Below are 22,131 nucleotides of genomic sequence, written 5' to 3'. Positions count from 1 at the left end.
TGACTGAAGGGTCGGTGCCCCTCGTCTGCTGTCGGTGGTTCCATGGCGTGTGTGGTGTAGGGGGGACTCTATCTGCTCACGGCATCCTGGACGGCCCTCCCTGTAGAGCGTGTGCCTGAAGGGTCGGCGCCCCTCGTCTGCTGTCGGGCGGCTCCCTCACCTGCCCACAGCCGCGCCTGGACATGCGGCGGCATCCTGGACGGCGCTCCCTGTAGAGCATGTGCCTGAAGGGTCGGCGCCCCTCGTCTGCTGTCGGGTGGCTCCCTCCCCTGCCCACAGCCGCGCCTGGACGTGGGGGGCCAAGCCCAGCTTGGACAGCTTCGGGGCCTCTGGGCCTCACTGTTTGTCTCGGCGGCTTTGCTGTCCCGTGGAGGCCCCTGTGGACACACCTGGACTCAGACCTCGGCCCTGCCTCCTGCTGGGTTTCCTGTCCGCAGGTGAGACCCCCGTGGACGGTGGACCTGGGGGTGGGCCCAGGTCCACGGTGGGCCGTCAGTGGCTGCTGCCGTGCCTGCGTGACAGTGGTTAGCGATGGTGGTCGTTTATTCAGTCGTCCCTTCACCACACCTAGCATGGCATGGCGTGGAACAGATTTAGTATGTAGATTGAGTTCACTAAGAAAGCTGTTGTGGGCTTCCCTGGGGGCACAGTGGTTGAGAGTCCGCCTGCCGATGCAGGGGATGCAGGTTCGTGCCCCGGTCCGGGAAGATCCCACGTGCCGCGGAGCGGCTGGGCCCGTGAGCCATGGCCGCTGAGCCTGCGCGTCCGGAGCCTGTGCTCCGCAACGGGAGAGGCCACAACAGTGAGAGGCCCGCGCACCGCGATGAAGAGTGGCCCCCACCCACCACAACTAGAGAAAGCCCTCGCACAGAAACGAAGACCCAACACAGCCAAAAGTAAATAAATAAATTCATTTAAAAAAACAAAACAAAACAAAAAACTAACTGCACAGAAACCATTTGCCCAAACAATGGCTGATGACGGTGATGAGCCGTGAGAGACAGCGAGTGAAGAAGCCCAGTCTGAGGCCCCGACCCAGACCCCAGATCCGGGCGGGCATGGGGTGGGGGTGTCCTACACTGAAACTGACTCCTCAGGACCCGAGACGCGGGCCAGAGCAAGCAAGGCGGGAGAGAGGGCTTCTCCAAAGAAGGTCAGCAGGTGCGGAGGCCCCGGGCAGGAAGCGATTAGCATGTTCAGGGCCTTGACGTTGGGCTGCTGGAGGAGTGGATGAGGGGACTGGGCAGAAGCCAGAGCCCGGAACGTTGTAGCCAGGTCCAGCCTGCTCTCTCTCCCGATATATGCATTTGAACTATGAATTCTTGAACGTATTAATTGTAGCTATTTTGAAGTCATCTGCAGGTCTGTTTCTGTTGCCTGTTTTTTCTCGTGGTTCTGTTTCTCCGTGTGCCTGGTAATTCTTGATTGAATGCCAGGCATTATAGAGAAGGTACAGAGGCTTCCCCAGAGGTGCTCACCGCCTTCCTGGATGGGCCAGTGTCAAGGCAGGTCACGTAAACCCTGATGGACTGAGCTGACTGGGTCCTGCCTGCAGTCTTGGTGGAGCTCAGGCTTCTTGACTGACCCCTGTCCCTAGGGTCTGGCTGTCCAGGGCTCCTTGTTCTTGGCGAGCTCGAAAGCCCCATGTTTGCCTCCTCAACTCTATGAAACTTCTGAGAATTCTGCTCTGCCCTTCAGTGGCTTTTTACTTAGGTTCTGAGTTTCCTGCCATGAGGCTTCCTGAGCTCAAGGATCTGAAGAATGCTTTAAAGGAGGAAGACCCCTGAGTGTGCCTCCCTTCTCCCTGGAGTCCCAGCCATGCTGTGCCTCTGGCGTCCCGAGAGAGCTCCAGAGACCCTGCTGGCTTCTCTGCCTTTTAGCAGAAGCTGTTTGCCCAACATCAAGAATTGGCGAAAACTCAGGGGGATGGCGGGGCGGCAGCTCCAGGAATGGACACTCACCTCCAGGTTCCCTTCTCCTCACAGCCTTGGCCATCGAGTCCTGCTTCGTCTTGTCCTTAGAAGCCTTCACACAGATGTTTAAAGTCCAACTTTAAGTTTTTTTTCCTGGAGGAGAGCGTAGTTCTTCCACCAGCTACTCCCCCGTGGCTGGGGGAGGAAGGGGTTAGAGTTTGCCAAGCAGCAAACAGTGCCGTGGGTCACATTGGCCGTGTTAGATGCTGACGGACGGTGACCCTCCCAACTTCACGCTGGCCTCTCGAGCTTTCCTGAGGCTGCCAGGCCCAGTGTACCCTCGGGGGTCAGCAAGCACTTGGCCTTAGGAGGAGCGTATGGGCGGCGAGGCCAACACCACAGGCTGGGGCTCTGGCTTCGGAAGGATTCCATCGTTGGGGCAGAAGCAGGTAACCCAGGACGCACGCGCGCACGGACATACCCTCTACCTCACAACAGCACGGAAGGCGGAATTGCTCAGGTTTCCTGAAGGAAGAGATTAAGACCCCGGGGAACATCCTGCATTTATTGTCACGTCTAGTGTTTACGATAACCTCTGTCCTCTTCCTGGGGGAGTCGTCCAGAGCTGCTCTCGCAGCGGCTCGCCCCTGGCAGGAAACTCGTACGGCCCCTGGCCCCGCAGAGGGCGGCCCTCAAAGAGGCCAGCACAGGGGAGCCGCAAGACGCAAGCTATTAACTGTTCAATGGGACCGAGCCACCGTGCTGCAGGGACTGCGACCAGAGAGGTCTGGTCCGCGAGGACACAGCTGCTGGGCTGCCCACCTCACCTGGGCCGGGCTCCTGCCTGACGCGGGCCCAGCTGAGGGAGGGGCTGGCGTTCAGGTGTGTGAGCTTCCCCGTCTGCGTGTGTCAGGGACCTAATGATGGAACGGTGATTGTCTGTGGAGACGGTGCTTGTGGGCTTGAATCCTGAATGAGACGGGTTCAAACATCCTCTAGTGCAGGTGCTGCTGTAGTAGCCCGTAGCCTGAATTCAGAGGATGTTTCTGTCTCTGACTTCCTTACCTTACCTAATGTTAAAAGGAGCGTTGTCTGTTCAGAAATTTACCAAAACACGTGGTTTAAACGGGTGTACCTGGCTCTTTGAGAGGTTGACAAATCAAAACCCATTGAATAATTCATTCACAAGACAAAGTGCAGGTGATCCGTTTCTTTAAGGGTATCACGTGCGGCGGCTGTGCTGGAGCCTGTGTGGTTCAGGGTCTCCTGGTGTGAAGCGCGTGGCAGGGGCCGAAGCCGCGTCTGGCGCCTTGCGGGCTCGCTTCCTGGACTGGGAAATGGGGCAGGGATGGTGCCTCTTTTGCTCAGGCTCCTGCGAGGGCCGAGTGGTCCCCACGGGTGCTCAGGACCCACGGCAGGGGTAGCGCGGGATCCGAACCAGGTCCGATGGGGCCCAGACCTGCTCCTTCCTCCTGGGCCACGGGGCCCACTCACAGACGTCCGGCAGAGAAGTCACTGCAGGCTGGCAGGCTGACTGGCTCCCATGGCCCGCGGACAGTGGCCACCAGGTTTCTCCGGGCAGAGCCTCCTTGTGATCTGCTCGTGACTGGCCTCGAGCGGGGGGGCTCCCCCTTCAGGGCCTCTCCCCGTGGCCTGCCCCGGCCCGGGCCACGTCCACAGAGGCGGCTGGGTGTGTTTGCCATGTGACTCGCTGCCCCCGTAGGGCTCTCCGTCGTCCCTTCTCTCTGCAGACAGGACTAGGTGGCAGTGATCTGGACCCTCTCCCATGGCTGGTGCCACGTGTCAGGGCGCCCGGACACATCTCCCCAGGCGGCACCGCCCTCTGGGATCGCCGGGGTGGACCTGGGGCCGAGGCCCCTGCTGGGCGCCCCTTCTGTCCCCGCACCGTGCTCCACTGGCCCTCAGGCTTCTGTGGGCAGGAGCCGTGTTTGCCGCTTTGTGTCCCGGGCCCCGGACCGGAGCACCCGCGTGGTATATCCGGTGTGAGCATTGCTTTACCACCGCGTGAATGACGCCCTCCCGGGCAGAGGCCGCGGGGCTTCCCAGCTGATTCGGCTCTGCCGTCAGGGCCGTGTGGGCAGAGGCCCGGGCGCGGTGCCGGAGAAAGCAGGGACCTGCGTGGGGGGAAGCAGGTGTCAAGGGGTGCGGCTGAAAGGGCGGCCTGGTCGCAGGTGTGAAGGGCCTTCTGTGCGTGTGAGAGAATTGGAATGCGTCCTGCAGGCAGCGGCAAGCCGTGAGAAAGCCTGTAAGGGATTCGTGTTTTAGAAAGATGCCTGGCAGCATCTGGGAGAGGCTGAGACGGCGCCAGTGCTGAGGTGGAGGTGGGGAGCCCACGTGGGACCCGCTTTGGCACCGCCAGCCGGTGACTCTCCCTCTTGGCAGACACACGAGGCCCCTGCACATGAGCTGGGCCCCCGGCCTGCAAACGGTCAGTTATGCAACGCGTTGCGAGGGGGACACAGTAGGACAGCGGGCGGAGGGAGGCTGAGACTCTGGGGACTGTCCCTGGCTCCGGAGCAGAACCGAGAGATGAGAAGGGGCCGTGCAGACCCCCAGGCTAGGCGCCACGTGGGAGGCCAGGGTCCAGCAGGAAGGAGGGAGGCTCCTGACGGGGGACAGCGTCTGGGGGCCCCCAGCCAGGAGGGGCAGGGGAGCCTCCTGAGGACCGCAGGTGGTGGGCTCAGAGCCTGTCCTGCGGGGCGAGAGGTCCCCGGCGGACCCCACCCCACGTGGCCGCAGCCCCCAGGGGCGGCTGGCCTCCGCCCGGTGCCTTCTTACTGCTCAGAGACCTGTGACTCAGGAAGCTGGGCTCAGAGACGACAGTCTGTTAATCCCTCCCCTCGACAAAGACGAGACGGCCCTGCCTCCCAGCTCTGTTAATGACTCGCTTCGGCAGTAAAGCCGCCGTCCCGAAAGGCTCCATTCTTTGCGCCATGTTCGTTTTTCTTGGAGTGTCACGTTGTAGATCAGCTTCTGGGGATTAGGTGCTGTTGCAGTGGAGGAATCTTCCCTTTTCCGGCAGTGAAGGGGCTACCACTGAGCGGCGTCATCCTTGGGCTTATTCTTCCAAGTCTGTTGCCTCCCTGTTGCGCCTCCCGAGAGAAAGCCCTGCTTGGGGTCCCGCGTGCTCATCTGTGTCAGCACCGCACGCCCGTCCTCCCGAGAGGCAGCCCTGCCGAGGGCTCGGGACAGTCGAGCGGTCGTTGTGTAGGTCTCAGAGCCCCTCAGATCCGGGCCCCGTGGACCGGGCTCCCGTCCCTCGGCGGCGACAAGGGCAGGGCTCTGCTGACCTCCCGGGACGCCGCACCGTCTCCAGGTGCCAGGTGCTGCAGGACCACGGCGGGGGCTCCAGGAAGGGTGATCTCTGCAGCCTCTGCCAGCACATCCGTGAGAGGTTCGTGGTTACGTGTTAGCATCCCGGCAGCCTCCAGACCCCTGGAGGAAAGGCTGCAGGGTCTGAAGGGGCGGGGGCTCCACCCACCCCACCCAGGAGCTCTCTGTCCTGAGGGTCCACCTCCGGAGAAGCGGCGTCTGTGGTCCGGGCTGGCCACGTGCCACCCTGGGGCTTCCCTTGCCCTCACTGCACGGCTGTGGGTCCAGGCTGGAGTGGATCCTGGTTGTATCGTCCAGGACAGGCCCCGTGTTCCTGGTGAGGTCAGACCGCAGAGAATCGAGAGCCACTACGCCAAGGCTTCTCCACAGTCCAGTCTCCGGGAAGCTGAGGGTGCAGACCCTGGGCCGTGATTCCTAGGAACTCTTTCAAGTGTCCCCAAGCCGTCACTCCCGCTGTTGCCCCCTGCCCCCACCCAACACACGCACAAATGAGGGGAGGCCGTGAGCCACCGTGTGGAGGCACCCCCGAAACCACAGGGCCCGTGGGCAGCGCCTCGCTGGCCGCAGCGCCGTCCTAGCTCGCTGCCACCGCCTGGTCAGCTGGACCGCACTGACCGTCCATGCCACGCTTCCGGCAGACCGAGCCCCAGCTCCTGCGAGACGCTCCTGGCGGGGTCGTGGCGCTCTGACTCCGGCCGTCCCAGTCTTCTGTGAATTTCCCGCGGTGGATGGACCGCCCTTCAGGCGTCTCGTGAGGACATTGTCCCACTGCCCAGGAGTTTCGCCTGGGCTGACACACGGTTTCCCTCCCCACCTGTCCTGCAGGCGGCCCGACCGGTGAATTGGCTCATAGCCGTCACCTCGGGGTCCTTGGCCCCGGCAGGGCTGGTACTGTCCCCTAGGGCGTCACTGTCACAGCCCTGCTTTTGTCAGAGCTGCGCTGAGGGAGTGTGCTGCCCCTTTCTGTCCTTTGACATTGTCTCCTTCGTCAGGTGAACGAGCTTCTACCTCAGGCAGGTACGAATTTCTAAATATGGGTTAGAAATATAAAATGGTTTAAAGTAAAAAATACGGTCACCTCGGTCCTAGATGAGAAAAATGTGTTTATGACACATGGTTCCTTGTTTGAAGGACACGACTGTTCAGATCTGGGAGTCGTTTTGGGAAGAGTGTGTATCTTGAACGTGGCTCCGGGGTTCCCAGGTGACTGCATGTCCCCCACCGTGTCCTGGGTGATGCAGGATGCTAGCCGCAGCCGTCGGCGCTGTTTCCGCCTGGATCTTGGTTTCTGGTGGCAGGACGGCAGTGTTGGCGTGAAGCAGAGGGGGCCCTGGTCTCCCTGTGATGCCCCTTCCTCTGTGCCTCTCACTCTTCAGAGCCCCCCTCCCTCCATCCAGGGACCGGGCGTTGAGGCCCAGCACAGCCTGTGCCACGCTGACCACTAGGTGATCTTGAGCCAGGTATGAGCACTCCCGGGCAGGCAGCCCCATCCGCCCTGACCCAGTCTCACGATGTCAAGTCCTCCAGACGCTGACCTACAGGGTAACTAGTCCTCAGGGCCCCGGCTGAGATCCCAGAAGGAGGGCAACACCGCTCGGTGAAACAAGGTGCGGCCACGTCTGGGGCCTGGCTGGAGGGTGTAGGGCGGGAACCATGGTGACAAAAGGCCTTTGCTCTCAGGGTTTGTTGCTGTAGCTTCTGTGTATCAGCTCAAAACCATGTGCAGCTCAGTCCAAATGCCTATTTAAGCAAAGGCCAAACGTCTGGTTGAAGCTAGAACAGGAAAAATAGGGTTTTTACAATACAAAGCTTGCCATTTGTCTTGGATATAAAATTTATGACCCTTTCCGTATGGTACAAATGAGCAGGGAAGCTGTGTTCATTTCTTCAAAGGTAGCAGAACGCATCTTGAGGAATTAAGAAAAATTACGAAGGGTGATTGTGCAGCATAGCACATCTCTAACACAGATTAAACGGAAGTGTTTGGGAGGGAAAATGCATTCCAGAGAGGGCCAGACAGTGCTGGGTCGGGTGGGGACACTGGGCTCCGGCTTTCGCTTGGGGCCGATGTGGCAGGAAGTTGCCGGTGCTAGGCCCAGGAGCCCGCGTAGATTCCACGTCAGGAAGGCCTGGGCCCCTCCTGTGCGGTGTGTGTGTGCTTGGCCTGTGCAGGGTGGGTCACACACGACACCTCGCACGGTGAGCCCAGCCGGAGCGGGGACCGCAGCTCCTGTGGGCTTGCGAGGCAGACGGGAGGGAGGCCCTGCACTCAGCGGATGCTGCCTGTGGCCCAGGCACCTGGACGATGTCACCTCACTCGTTCTGCGGACAGGATCATGGGGAGTCGTGCTGTGAACGGGCTTCCCAAGGGGACAGCGTCAGTGGTCAGGAGAGGCCCGTTGCCCAGGCTGGTCCTGCCAGCCTCCCGCGTCCGCTGAGTCCACCCGAGGCGAGAGGGCATGGGTGCCGGGGTCTGGGCCCTTTCTGAAGGCTTGGGAAGCTCTGAACTGATGGGAGTGGACGTGCTTCAGGATGATGGCTCTGGCGGTAGCAGATGAAGTGTGCCGAGCTCAGGCTGCCGTCCTGTCCTTGTACGGCTGATTGCTGTTACAGCCGAGTGTCTGCCCTGATTCACGCTCGTTTCAGCCTGTTGTACCAGCCTGTCTCTCAGTGTGTGTGCTTGCGTGTGCACGGCGGGGCGGGTGCCTGCGCCAGGGGCAAGGAGAGAGGGTGCCCGTGACACCTGTGAAGGCAAGGGTCCCATCCTTCCCATTCCTGAGCAGCGATGGGACAGGTGGGGTGCCGGAGCCCTACGGCTGGTCCCGTAGCAGACCCACCAGGACAGGCGTGCATTCCTTTGACGCTGTGAGCACCTTGATTTCTATTTCAGACTTTTCAGAGAGAAGCATTTCTTTATTTGCTCCTAATTCAGCAAAGATTTAGCTCCTACTCTGTGCACGTACCCATTTGCTTTGCACTCCACACCCACCTGTCTTCGTCCCCTCTGATTATGTGTGTGTGTGTTCAGATATACGTAATAACTTGCAGTGCACTTGTAGAGTCCATCCAGATCTATGACGTGTGGACGTGGCGTCTGCACATGGTTTGATTTGCTGTTTACTGGAGCATCTTGAGGTCATCAGTGATGAAAGTATCCAGACGATTATGTCTCTTTACAGTTTTTCAAAATGAAAAATAGTTTTGTCTTCTGCTTAGAAAAACGAGACGTGAATATTGTAAAAAATCAAACGAGGCAGAAAAGTATTAAAAAGTTAAAAAAGCCCAGATTTCGCCCTGCTTAAGTTGTGGGGACGTCACTCTGAGCTGAGCACACACACAGTTGGACATAAGTGGGCTCGTGGAAACGCACGTCACCTCCCTCGTCCGCATTCTGTGGGCCTGTGTCCATGTCGGTAAATGTGCATTTACATGTTCACTTTTAATACCACGTTGTTATTCTGGAGGGTCAGAATTTATGTAATCGATCACTTACTGATGAATCCTGGGGAGTTTTCTGATCTTTTTTTACCAATGTAATGATAACTGCCACAAATAGGTTTATCTGTCGTCGTGCACTTATTTAAATGCTTGTAGAGAGAATTGTTGGGTCAGAGAACACACACACACACTCACACACACACACACACACACACACACACAGTGTATTTATATGTGTATATTTACGTGTTTACATTTTACTTACTGGCTCTCCAGAACAGTGGAGGTCCTGTACCAATTTTCACTCCGAACAGTGATGCTGGACGGTGTCCGTTTCCCCAAGCACAGGATTTTAACAATATTTCTAAAAAACATCTTTGCCAATCTCACAACCAAAACCAAACAAACAAAACCTCTGTTTTTTTTTTTTGCGGTACGCAGGCCTCTTGCTGCTGTGGCCTCTCCCATTGCGGAGCACAGGCTCCAGACGCGCAGGCTCAGCGGCCATGGCTCACGGGCCCAGCCACTCCACGGCATGTGGGATCTTCCCAGACCAGGGCACAAACCCGCATCCCCTGCATCGGCAGGCGGACTCTCAACCACTGCACCACCAGGGAAGCCCCAAAACCTTTCTTTTTTAAACTTCCTCATTTCTTCCAGGATCAGCGAGGTTAAACCCTTCCAGAAATTACTAGCTGTTTGCATTTCTTCTTTTGTGAATTACTTACTTATGGCCTTTGCCCCTTTTTCCTTATTAGTTCTTTTTAAAAAGTCTTTGTGTAACAGTGTTATTAACCTTTTCTTTCTGTCGTGACTCTGTTTTGAGTTTAAGTTTTGCCCTTTGGAAGTTGATGGGGGATAGGGGCCCAGTGCATTTTTGTTGTTGTTACTGTTTCTGTTTGTGACTTAGGCTATGTCACAAAGGCCCTCCTTCCCACCATACCCCTATTTTTAGGATGAGTACCGCTATGAGTTACTCCCCACTAAGACATGCTCCACATGACCCCACTGTGGTTTCTTGGGTGTGGGTGTGACGTACAGGTCCACCTTGGTTCTCTCCCAAATGGGGAGCCCTCTGTCCCATCATCAGTGATGTAAAACTCCACCCAATCCTGCGCTAACGTCCTTGGGCCTGTTTCTGGACTCTTTTCTGGGGCCAAGCCTGCACGTTTTAGATATGTATAAAACATATTACGCAGCTACACTAATTTAAAATATTAAATATCCATCAGAGCAAGTTCTTCTACCTTGGTGATCATTTTCCAACTTGCTTTTTCAAATGAATTTAGAATCACTTTGTCAAACTTTCCCTCTCCCACTCCCAGCTGGAAAAAAAAAAAGGAAAACCTTGTGGGCTCTTTTTTGGGATAAATACATCCTTTTGAATACATTCAGTCCTCTCAAACTGCCATCCTTATTTTGCCTTATTTTGAAATAATTTCAAACCCATAGAAAGGTCACAAGAATAAGAACACTTGCCTTAAGCCAGGTACCCGATCGGCCACACTAGAGCCTGCCGCGTCCTCACTGCCTCCCTCTAGACAAAAACACTGTCTTTTCCTGACACGGTGACCTGTTGCCGCTAAGTATTCTAGACCACCGTGTACCTCCCAGGACCGTGCTCCGTGACCACACACAGCTCTTCCGGTCGGGAAACCCTCGCTGACTCAGCCGCAGGCCACAGGCACCCACCCCCTCCCCGGCTGCCCGCCGCAGCCCTTTCCTTTCTGGCCCAGGGGTTTGTGCTGCACCTCCGTGACCATCAGTCTCCAGTGGGGACAGTTCCTTGGTCTTTCTCTGTCTCTCGTGACCTTGACAGTCTAAAAGGTTACAGGCCTCTCCTTCTGAAGGGTGACCCCAGCCTGGGTCCGCCCGATGTTTCCTCATGGCCAGCCTCAGGCCGTGCGTTCCTGGCAGGAAGGCCCCCCAAATGGTGCCGTGCCCTTCCTGGTGGGTCCCATCCCTCCACTAGGGATGTGGACCGTGACCCGGTCACTGTGGGCCGGCCTGGTCTCTCTGCACAGGCTGTGTCCCCTTGTGCTTGATCCCTGCTCTGTGGGAGCTTCTCCAGGGTGTGTCCAGATCCTGATGCCTCAGCCTCGGCCTCCAGGGACTACTGTCCCCTGAACCAGCCACCACAGTCGGGGTGGCCCATGACGGCTGTTCGCTTCCATCGTTTCCTCTACGCTTATGAATCAAATTAAAGGGAGAGTTTCCCTTCTCCCCCGCTGAGGTGTTCGTGTGTTTGTTTATGTTAGGAAAGAGTCAGGGAGTCACAGTGCCTTGTTGGGTTGTAATAAATTCCCTCGTTTATGTTGTTGTTCACGTGGCCCAGGATTCTGCCTTCAGACAGACTCTTCTGTCCTTTCGAGGTGTGGCTTTGCGCTCTGAGCGGCCTTCCCTCTCTGCACAGGTGCTCCGGCCCCAGCCCTGGGATCAGCCGTCTCCACTCTGCTCTGTTTACTGCGGAGCGGTGCTTAGAAGCCAAGGTCTGGGCGCTGGGCGTGCTCGCTGCTGGCTGTCAGGGTTCCCAGGTGCTCCCGCACAGGCACGCACGTTTCCGTGTGTGAGTTCCCGCACACTCGCGTACGTGTGTCCTAGCACGTGAAGTCCACACGGCTCCCCGGGCTCCGGCACTCGGGCTCTTGCGGCTGCGCCGTGTGTGGCGCTCCCTCCTCGGCGGGCCTGGCTCCCTTGTCCTCCACGTGCTACGCCCTCACCTGCTCCATCACCGACCTTTTGTGCTCAGTGTGAGCCGCCCTCACCACTGCTCTGGCCGCTTCCCCGCCCTGGGCTGCACCGCCCACTCCCTGCCGCCCCTCCGGCAGGAGGGCAGGAGGGCAGGAGGGCAGGAGGGCGCCCACCCTCGTGCTCTGTGCTCGGTGACTCCAGGCTGACGGGCAGCGCAGCCAGCCCAGCACTGCACGGCTGGGGGCCGCGTCCCCCGCCTCCTGGCTTTGTCTCCCTCTCCTCGGGTCTGGTGGCGCCAGGGTCTTGCTGGCCTCCGGGGACCGCAAGCGACTCTGATGCTGCTGAGGGTCAGCTGTGGTTCAGAGCGCAGATTGGGGTTAGGAGGGGGCTGACCGTCCCGGTGCTTCCTGCATGGAGACTCCGGCCCCTCCTCGCCCTCGGCGACGTGTGAGGTGCATGGATGGGTGATGCCCTGAGGCCCTTTGCACCTCTTGCGTCGGCGACAGTGGACGGGGGTGTGGCCCACAGAGCGAATCAGCCCCAGCGTCCAGAGACGCCCCTCAGAACACCCCGGGTCAGCCAGGAAGAGGCCCCTGCGGTTTCCAAATGTGCTGGGACACCGTAGAGTGGGGGACGGACCTGCAAAGAGCCCACCGCGCCAGCTCTGCACTAATCTGTTTCTTCACTGAGATTATGTGTCAGGTTTCAGCTGAGGACACATCTCTGCGGCTGAGCGGGGGAAGCTGCGTGGCGGGGGGAGGGATAAGGTCGGCTGGGCCGGCGGCAGGCAGGACTTCGGGAAGGGCTGAGTCAGTGGACACAGGGGCCGGGTGGGAGGAGGCCCCGGGGAGGCAGTTCCCGTGACGACAGGAGGCCTGTGGGGGCCGGACGCAAGGGCCGGGCAGGACCAGGGGTGGGGAGTGCCCAGGGGCTCCAGGCTTCGGCTTCAGTCCCGTCACAGCGGGGACGAGGGACAGCCCAGCCTCAGAGTCACTGCAGGGAAGGCCCAGGGAGGAGCAGCTGTGCCTGCTCACGTCACCAGGGGGTATTTCTGCCTGAGTCTCACCCGACGGCGTCTGTCCCCGTGTCCCCTGTCACCAGAGCACACCACACCACACGCAAACCTCTTCGGGGGCCCTGCACCGAGGCTCATGCTCTCCGCCAGCCTAACTGACGCGTGTGGAGGGCTGTGTGGTCCGGCCCAGCCCAGAGGGAAGCTCCTTGGTTTGTTGGTTTCCAGTCAACCCTGAGCTCCTGGCTGCTGCGAGGGTCCCACCCCCGGGGCTGGGCACGGGGAGGCTCCCCCAGGAAGTGGAGTCCAGAGGCAGCTGGAGAGCAGGCCCAGGGCCCACCCACAGGCCACAGAGGCAACAGGCGGGACCAGGCAGACATCTGGGCGGTCAGGGGGACACGGTCTCCCTGGGCTGGGTCATCTGCTGAGCTTGGTGTCGGCGGGGACCCTGGACGCAGAGGTAGTAAGCTGGTCCCTGCCCGCGGGGCACTCCCAGTCCAATGGGGCCGCTCCGCGCAGGTTTGGCCCCAGCCGCTGGGCGCCCTTGTAGGTGTGAGCCGTGCCAGCCCCTCGTGGGTGAGCAGAGGTGACACAGTCGATCGGGGACACTTGGCTCCAGTCAGAGGGGCCAGGAGGACGGAGGCTGGCAGGGAGTGCACGCAGGACCTCAGCTCACACGGTGCCGTTGACGGCAGCCTGCCACCAGGACACCAGCCAGCACCCCCCCAGAAGTGGCCCTGTGCGGCGCCTTGAAAGGCGGCCACATCCCGGGGGCTTGGGAGCCAAGGAGCAGCCTGAGGAGTCGCCCCTGCCGTGTCACCCCCGCCGCAGGCGAAGCCTCAGTGTGGCCTCGGCCGCTCCGTGTACTGTGGACCGACAGGCAGGCGTGGACAGGCAGGAGGCCTGAGCCAGTGTTTGTGGCACCGTGCTCCTCCTGGGGCCAGGGCTCTGCAGCAGAGGGACGTGGGCTGGGGTCCCTGCGGGGTCTGGGCCTCGGTGAGAACTTACATGAGAACAGGAGGTGCCGGCCCATCCCTGGGCAGCAGGCAAGCGGCCGGGCCTGCACGGGGAGGAGGGGGCACAGCAGGGCTTGGAGAGGCCCCCCAGGTGTGTCACAAGGAGGTGGGGGAGGCAGACCGGGGGGGACACCCGCCAGCAGGTGCCGTTGCCCAGGGGACAGGGAGGCCTCGGGGAAGGGAAACCAGAGGATGCTGGCAGACGGGGTCCTGGGGGTCCTCAGGCGCTGCGGCTGCCGCTCCCTCCCCTGGAGCCTCCAGCGCCCTGGCTGCTGAGGGACTGTGAGGGATGGCTCTGCGGCTCCAGTGGTCCTGGTGTGGACCCCAGACCCCCGCGACCCACGCCTCCTTGGGCTGCGTCCACCCGACACGTCTGGTGAACCGGGAGGCTCCTCGGGGGGGACGTGTGCTTCCCCTGTGGCTTTCTCACAAAGGACCAAAGCCAGGAGCAGCCTCCCTGTTCCGTGCACGTGTGCACGTGTGCATGTGTGCGTGCAGTGGCAGTCCCAGGGAGGAATCTTGTCACTGGCTAAGCAGCCATGGGGGCCAGTTTGCGCTTCGTTTCCTCGGGAGCAGAGCTCTGCTAGGCCTGGGCTCCCAGAATAGCTGCCCCCCCCGGGGGGTCCCGTGTGGCCTCTGGCGACGGCGTGTCTCTGGGCCCCACCCGCCCGGGCTGAGTGGCACGTGGTCGGCAGCGGCCAGCGAAGCGGGTCCTCAGCGAGCAGCTGGTCTCGTCAGCCCCTGGGCCCTGGCCAGGCCGCCGCGGAGCCCGCCCCACGGCTCAGCTGGTCCTGACAGAGACGGATGTGCAGCTCCGTGGCACCCGCGCACCTCGCCTCCGAGCCGTGATGGAAAGCCTGCTCTGTGCACTCACCCCGCCAGCGCGTCTCTGAGATGAAGTGTCAGGAAGATGTCTAATGGCCCAGTTCCACACCAGCGGTGGTAATGGCAGAAGGCTGAGGTGATGAGATGTCGGTCAGAAGCAGGGCCCACAGAGGGACGTGCTCGACGTCACGCTCGGGCCTGTGCGCAGCCGGGCTTGTGTGAGCTCGGAGGGGGCCCGGCCTCGCGCTGGCACGGGCGCCCCTGCGCCGCGCTGGCCGGTGTCGGCCCTTCCAGTTGGCAAACTTCTGGCTCCCCTGGCAGCCTGAATCCCGTGTGTCTTTTGCTTCTTTTCTGTACCCTTGGTTCTTTCTTCCTTGGAATTTTGGGGGAATTTTCCAAACTTGGCGTGGAGTTAAATGGACGCAGCGTGGAGCCAGATAACCGGGCTCTTATGCTGGCTCTGTGTCTCGCTGTGTGGCCTTGGGCAAGTCACCTAACCCCTCTGACACTGGTGTCCCCACCTGCAGGATGGGCTGCTGTGCCGGGTTAGGACCTGGCAGGGACTGGTCCTCAGAATGACCTGGACCTCAGGCCCGGCCTGAGATGCAACCTGGGACGAAAGGCCTCCCACCTGAGCCATTTACCGCGGAGCCTCTGTCACACAAGATGCGTGTTTCTGTCTGTCAGAAGGTGACTGGTGAGCCGTCTGCCTCCCACTAACTTCTGCCCGTCGGCACTGAGCGCTTTCCTGCATGACCGGCTGCCTGTTTCCTGGGGCTGCTGTGGCCCACAGCCGGCTCTCTCTGAAGCTGGAGGGCTCCCGGGCGTTTGCTCAGCTTCTGGTGTTGCCGGGAGGCTTGGCGTCCTTGGCCTGTAGGCGCATCACTGCAGCCTCTGCCTCCGGCGTCACGTGGCTTCTCCTCTGGTCTGTGTCTGTGGTCAGTGTCTCTCCTCCTCTTAGGAGGACACCAGCCACGTTGGATCAGGGGCCTCCCTGCCCGACCGTGACCCCGTGCTGACTAACTGTACCTGCCAGGACCCCATCTCCAATCAAGGTCACATTCTGAGTCTCCAGGAAGGGCGTGTCTTGGGGGAGGTGCCCCTACCCGCTGGCCTTCACGTGCACAGCGGGTTCCCAGGGCCTTGTCTCCACACCTTGCCGCAGACGCCCCTTCTGGGCCGGCACAGACGAGCGTCTCAGCTCTGCCACAGGAGACCTGAGAGCAGTTCCCAGCCACGGACCGAGAACTTCAGACGGTGTGAGGGTCCGATTCCCTGGGGCCAGGGCCATGGCCGTGTCTTCCCTGCAGGGGCGTGGTTTCAGCCCTGTCCCTTTCACTGGGCTCCCCCACCCCCCCATGCGGACCACACACCCCCCCCCCCGGGGGTAAGGAGGGCAGAGCCGGGAGCGAAGGGGAGATGCTGGGGGCTGCAGGGGGCAGGTCCCTCCCCAGTGGCCTTGGTGGCCTTGCTGTGTGACTCGGGTGAATGACGGGTGAGCGTGTGCAGTTGCTGTCTCACGAAGCTGCGTCCCCCTCCGTCCTGGTGCCCTCGCGGCAAGGTGGCAGGGTGGTCCTCCAGGCCACACCCATCATGGGCTCCCCTGCAGCTCCGAGCCGCCCCGGGCCCTGCGCCCTCGTGGGGACAGACTGGCCGCGGACAGGGGACCTCCCGAGTTCAGGAGGGGGAGAGCAGGGCCGGAGAGAAGGGACAGACGCAGACAGGAGGGACTGCTTAGCACAGGGTCCAGCGAGCTGTAATCACCCCAGAAATGGGTTTGTTAACCTCCTTGGAGTTGCAGAAACCCGTGGGCAGCTTTATGTTCTAGGACAATCAGTGCTCGCAGTGGAGAGGGTGGGCTATGGGGATGTCGGGGACAACGTGCCCAGTGTACGAGGTGCAGGAGGATGAGGGTGTCGGGCCCCTGCGGGCACCCACTGGGCCGCTCGTCCCGCAGTGACCACACCGGCCGTGAGTCTGGTGCAGAACTGTGGGAATAGCGGGGGCCCCACGTGGGGCTCGGGGGCACGCGTGGCGGGAGAGCGCTAGCGGAGCGGAGTCAGGACGAGGCCTCCAGCCTCCAGGGACAGGTGGGCTGCGGTGGGCCCCTGAGCAGGAAGCACCTGTGAGGCTGGACCGGGCGGTGGGAGCAGAGCCCCGGGCAGAGCTTCTGGGAGAGGAGAGCGGACTGGGGGTGGGAGGGCCATGAGTAGAAGTGGTTTGGGTTTGCGGTCTTCCTAGACTCTGCAGAGATGAGTGTGTCTTCAGCAGAGAGTGGAATAGCAAAGGTACGAGAGAGAAGGGCCACTGGGACAGACCACCCAGGTGCTGGGGGAGAGAAGGGGTGGCTGATGGGGGTGGCCTTGGCCCTGCAGAAGGACCCCTCCTCTAGGTAGGAGGCAGGGGTAGTGAGGCTGGGATGCCGAGGAGGGGTGTCTGTGCCCTTAGGGTGCTGGTGGCCCTTGGGGGGCAGGGGGACGAGGAAGCAGACCCCAGACTGAGTGGGGAGTGGCACGGAGAGCTCAGGAGAGCTGGGCCCCAAAGGCCTGAGCACCAGAGGGGGAGGGGGTCCTTCTGGAAGGGTCACTGTGGCCCGGGGGTGGCGCTCTGGGAACCACGCAGAGCTGCAGTGGGGAGGGGGTGCAGAGGAGGCAGGACACGGGCGGGTTTGGCCTCCGCAGGCCTGAGCCAGGGGCCAAGAGGAGCGAGCGAGCGTCCGCGGGGACTGAAGGCCTCGGGGAGGGGGGACGCAGGAGGACGAGCAGTGGCCTCGAGAGCCACCCAGGTGGGGTGGGTCAGGCCCAGGGAGAGAGAGGGCGACCGCCCTGCTGTTTGGGAGCTGCAGGGGATACGTCTGCGGTTTTCGGTTAGATTGCCGGCAAGCAGGAACATTATAGTTAGAAGGTAAGAGGGAGGCATCTATGGGGGGGGGGGGGCGCGTCTAGAGCGGCTCCCGGTTTCTGACTAGGTAGGTCACTGGAGTGACGGGGACTCCACTCACCAATGGAAACTAGGCGGGAAGTGGGTTCCCTGGCGCTTGCTGGTGAACGTGGTGAGGAATCGGCGGGTTGGGGGTGACATGCTAGGCTGGAAGTCTCCAGGGAACCGGGGGTGGGGGGTCCGAGCGTTGGAGTTCGGGGTGTATGTTGTTGGGATCGACTGGGGTTGGCCCTGGGGGGAGAAGTTTAGGGTGTTCGGGAGAAAGGAAAGGGAGGAGGGCCCTCTGTGCCCGTGCAGGTGGGGGGGCCGGGTTCCCAGCGCGGGGTGCCTGTCAGTGAGAGCGGCATGGCCGGTCTCCCAAAGCTGGCAGGGGCAGCGGCAGTGGTCCGGAGCGCCCAGGCCAGCTCTTCCCTCTGCCTGGTTGCTGGGCAGTGCTGGTTCCTGGACGGACGGAGGAGAGGGTTGGTTCCTGGCTCGTGTGAGCCTTTCATCACAACTGTCCTTCTGGAAACGTGTCCCTCCCACCAGCGGGTGGAGCTCGGTTCACAGGTGGCACTGGGGTCATGCTTTCCATTCCCAGAGGTGGCCACGGTGCCGAGGCCAGCTGGCCCGTGTGACACCCTCACTCCCCACAGCGCCTGGTGGTCTCTGGGCCGTCGGAGAAGAGGGCCGGAAGCTAGGTCCCCGAGTACCTGTGACACCGCCAGATGGCGGCCGTGTGGGTGTTGAGAACTGACCCCACGAGCCGGTCCTGGTCTGCTGTGCACAGTGGCCCCTCCTCGCCCCCAGACACTGAACTCGCAGCAGCACGTGGCAAAGCCCCCAAAACCTGTGTGCCCCCCACTGGCCCCCAGGGCACCTGCTTGGGGTCTCTTGGCTCCTTGGAGAAGGGGCCCCACGATGGGTGCCTCAAGGTTCCTGGGAAAGGAGCACCGTCGGGCCTGGGTGAGCCGTGAGCTGTGAAGTACCACACCCGGGCCCAGCCCCAAAGCCTCCCGTCGTCACTCTTCTCTGCCAAAGGCCTGCCCCGCTCTCCGCCCCCCTCACCCTGCAGGCTCGTGTCTGGCACCTCAGCCCCTCGTGCAGAGGAGGAGAGGCTGGCAAGCAAGGGGAGCTGACCTCTGAGTGGGCCAGAGCCTCCCAGCCGGGAATCCTAACATGTCCCTCAGCTGGGGGCGCGGGGGGGGCAGGGCTTCTCTCCCTCCCTGGAGAGGTCACTGCCCTGGGTACCTTCCAGGCAGCCGATGACGCCTGAGCCGTTCTGCATGCAGTGGACGGGCTTGCCGCGGCCCCAGCTGTGTGACCCAGCCTCGCCTGCTCCCTGCCCCGTGCCGTTCACGGCCCGTTTGCAGGCAGACAGGTGAAATTTCTCACGATTGACGTTTTCCTGACACCCTGTCTCCTCGTGTTGTGGCTGACAAACGCCAGCGCAGAGGCGTCCGCAGGCCCACGGGTGACCCTGGTGTGAGGGGCTGGATTCTGCTCGGCCCCTCCCTCTGTTTCTCCTGAACTGGGAGCCCCCTGGGTGCTCTGAGAGGTTTGCCCTCAGAACGCACAGGGGCCCTGGTCCAGGGACCTGAAGACAGAAGGTGGGGGGCAGAGTTAAGAAGCCGCTGCTCTGCCCACTTACAGCCAGCGGGTGAGTCGCTTCCGCCGTCGGTCTGGAGAGGGTGCGGCTCCAGGACGAGCCCCACATCACTGGCCAGGCTGCCGGCCGTCCTGCCCCCGGACGCCTCTTTCCATGAGACCTGCGGCTCCGACAGCTCTGCTGGCCGCACCCTCAAGGGCCGCGGGTGGGGGGCTGTTCGTCGGGAGCGGGGCTGGATGGGAGCTGCTGCTCCAGGGGCTGCAGGGCCGGGCGAGCGGGAGGTCTGTGTGGGAGGACGGCCGGCGGGTGCCAGGACGGAGCCCGAAAGATGCGGCCTCGGGGGCTCCCCGCCAAGGGCAGGTGGGACGGAGGAGCCCGGAGGGAAATGCAGAGGGAGCTATTTCCAGGCGAGGGCAGCAGAGAGGAGATGCCCGTCCGGAGGCATTTAGAAGGCCCACCATTGGACGTGTCCGTGGCAGAAGGGTCTTCAACACAGAGGGAGGGGCATCCTGCAAGCACTGGGCAGCCAGGCGGTCACCCCACTACAGCGGCAGACGGAACCCAGTGAGGGGACCCCAGGGCCCGGGAGGAGAGGGTGAGCCTGGGAGCCCGTCTGTTCTCCCGTGCGAAGGTCAGCGCCCAGGAGAGACACGTGTCCTCCTCAGGTAGGAAGCCTCCGAGCCCGTGTGCGCTGTGCAGACAGGAGCAGGGCCGTGTGGCGCTGTAGGGCCGTTGCGTCCCCTGGCTGCGCCCTCAGGACCCAGTGGAATCCTGGGTGGTGGGCAGAGCCTTCGGGGAAAGGGGGCCGTTTCTCCCAGCACAGCCTTGACCTTTGGAGCCGTGGACCTGAGCGCGGGCGTGGCGGCTGCTCCCCACCCCGCCTCCTGCCTGTTCAGCTTGTAAACCCTCAGTTCCGTCCACGCCATGGATCTTGGCTGATCAGGGATTGTCTGGGCGTGGGAGGCGGCGGTGGGAAGGGAGGGGGCTGCAGTGTGTGGTCAGCAGGCCTGAGGACCAAGCCCACGCGCGGGGCCCGGAGTCCCGTGGGCATCGCTGCCGGGATGGCGGCGCTGGGCGTGTCAGCCGCAGCTGGGTAACGAGAGCCGCTGAGCCCTCTGTTCCTGGTCTTAACGGATGGATGTGGGAGGCTGAGCCGTGTTAAAACCAGCATTCCAGCCCAGCACCTGCTGCAAGGCTGGACTTTTGAAAGTAGATCCGGGGCCGGGGAGCTGTCGACCTGCAGGCCCCGGGTGACGGGAGCAGGGGTCCTTCCGCTGCCGAGGCCTCCCCGGCGCCCGAGCCTGGGAGGGCAACACGGGGCCCAGGCCTAGCCGCGGCTCCGAGGTTCCTGGTGGACCTGCCAGAAACCACGGAAACCCTGTGAGTGTGTGTCCCGGCGCCCCTGCATCCTAGTGTGGGACCCGGGCCGGCCACCTGCCTCCTCGTCCTCTGCTGCCTGGTTTGGGGTCGGGGCGGGCGGTGAGAGACGGCAACCCCGCCCAGAGCCGCGGGGAGCAGTGGCCTGAACCCGTGAACGCAGGAGCTCGGGGGCGTGAGTGCATGTGCGTGTGTATATGTGCACGTGTGTCAGTGAGTGTACAGCTGTGTGCACGCGTGTGAGTGTGAGAGGGTGCGTGTACAGGGGAGCATGTGTGAGGTCCGGAGAGAGGGGAGGGCGGGAGGGGCAGCGGGCGAGGCGTCAGGAAGAAGACCCTGGTGACCGATGAGAATAAGCTTTATTTCCCTTTTTCATCTTTGTTTCATATTTTTAAAAAAAGAACATAAAATCATGCTTCAGATGAATACGTTTAGAGTCTAGCTTTAGGTTCTAAACCTACCTTGATGAGCAAAGAAAGAAAACATAGTAAATTCCTCTAAAATGCTGCAGTGATATTCTCTAGGAAGTGAGAGTCTGAACATCTTAGGCTTTTTTTAAACATTTTGTGTTTTTCCAGTTTTCCTCATCATGCATGTATTAGTTTTGAAATCAGAAAAACAGCTTTGGGGGAGACGATGGTGGCCCACACCCGGGCGGGAGGCGCCCTGGAGGCCTTGGGCGGGGGGGGGGGGTCCCCCGAGGGCCACCTCGGCCCCTCTCTGGGGGGCGACCGGACGCCACGGCCCCCCTGCCTGGCCCGTGGCGCTGCCCCAGACTGCCTCCTCCTCTCCGCAGGCCCCGCAGGGTGGAGCCCGTGTGCTCGGGGCTGCAGGCCCAGATCCTGCGCTGCTACCGCGAGCACCTGCAGGAGGTGCTGCTGTGTGCGGACCTGGCCAAGGCCTACCAGCACTGCGTCGGCTCAGCGCACAAGGTAGGCGTCAGCTGCGGCCTCCCACCCCCCTGGGCTCCACGGCGGTGGGCGGGGAGGGGTCTGTGGGCGCCGCTAGGCCATGTCCAGGGCCAGCACTGGGTGAAGTCAGGCCCTGCTGTCCAGGGGGGCCACCCGTCCTGACCTCTGTGCAGCGGGGGGTGGAGAGGCCAGGGTGCAGGGTAGGGTCGTGGAAAGGGCCAGGCTGCCCTGTGGAAGGGGGAGAGCTGAGGGGGCAGAGGGCAGCCACTCCTGTGCTGGCCTGACGGGGCCCGGCCTTTGGTGAGTGGAGGTGGTCATGGTGGTCCGGGTGCCACACGCTCCCCAGCCTCACGTTGGGGGCACTGCAGGCTGTCCTAGAGGCCCTGCCCTGAGGCGTGGACCTCCTTCCTGACCCTCCCTGCCAGCTCCCCAAGGTCCCAGGTCCCGCCAGTCTCACCTCAGGAGCCTCAGGCTTTAAAGGGTCCCTGAGAGCACTTTGCTCCTGGGAGCTGCTGGGCAGCAGGGAGGGAGCAGGTCTTAGACGCAAGGCTCCTCCCCAGGGCTGCGGGGCGAGCTCCAGCCCCACGAGGTGCTGTGTCCCACGGGCCAGCGCCTGGGTGTGAGGGCTCTCCAGGCGGTTTCACTCTGAGCTGAGAAGAGAACGGAGGGGAGACCTCGAGGGGCGAAGGAGAGCTGCGTCTCCGGGCAAGACCGTGTGCACAGGGTGCAGGCGGGAGGCCGGCGGGAGGCCGCGGGCACGTGCTGTGTGGGCACCAGGCATGGAGGTGAGGAGGCCGCGTCCAGGCCTGGGGACCCACGGGCTAGGACCCTCTCCATGAAACGGGCCCTCGTGGAGCAGAGCCTGGGGGACACGCACGCTCCTGGGGGCCTGAACTCTGTTCTCCTTTGTAGGGTTGACGCAGGCCCACTCCGGGCCTGGCAGTGACTTGGGGCCTGAAGAGGGGACGCGCCGTGGGACCGCAGTGCAGAGACCGCAGGCGCCGGATGCCCCCATGCTAGAGAAGTAGCGTGTGTGCCCCTGTCCGCAGACAAATAAAGCAGGCGT

General features: G+C 62.0%; 1 protein-coding gene across 1 annotated transcript in view; it reads left to right on the top strand.

Moving 5' to 3' along the window:
* Window positions 1–22,131, top strand: part of CHCHD6 (coiled-coil-helix-coiled-coil-helix domain containing 6) — a 125,824-nt gene extending 103,693 nt beyond the window's left edge. The window contains exons 7-8 of the mRNA XM_079935661.1: window positions 20,951–21,086; window positions 21,978–22,131. Of these exons, the coding sequence (XP_079791787.1) occupies window positions 20,951–21,086; window positions 21,978–21,983 (142 nt within the window). The 3' untranslated portion in view covers window positions 21,984–22,131. The remainder of the gene's footprint in view (window positions 1–20,950; window positions 21,087–21,977) is intronic.

The sequence above is a fragment of the Stenella coeruleoalba genome (assembly GCF_951394435.1).
Source record: "Stenella coeruleoalba genome assembly, chromosome: 10".
Lineage (NCBI taxonomy): Eukaryota > Metazoa > Chordata > Mammalia > Artiodactyla > Delphinidae > Stenella > Stenella coeruleoalba.
Note: the sequence above shows the minus strand (reverse complement) of the source record. Positions and strands in the feature narration are given on the sequence as shown.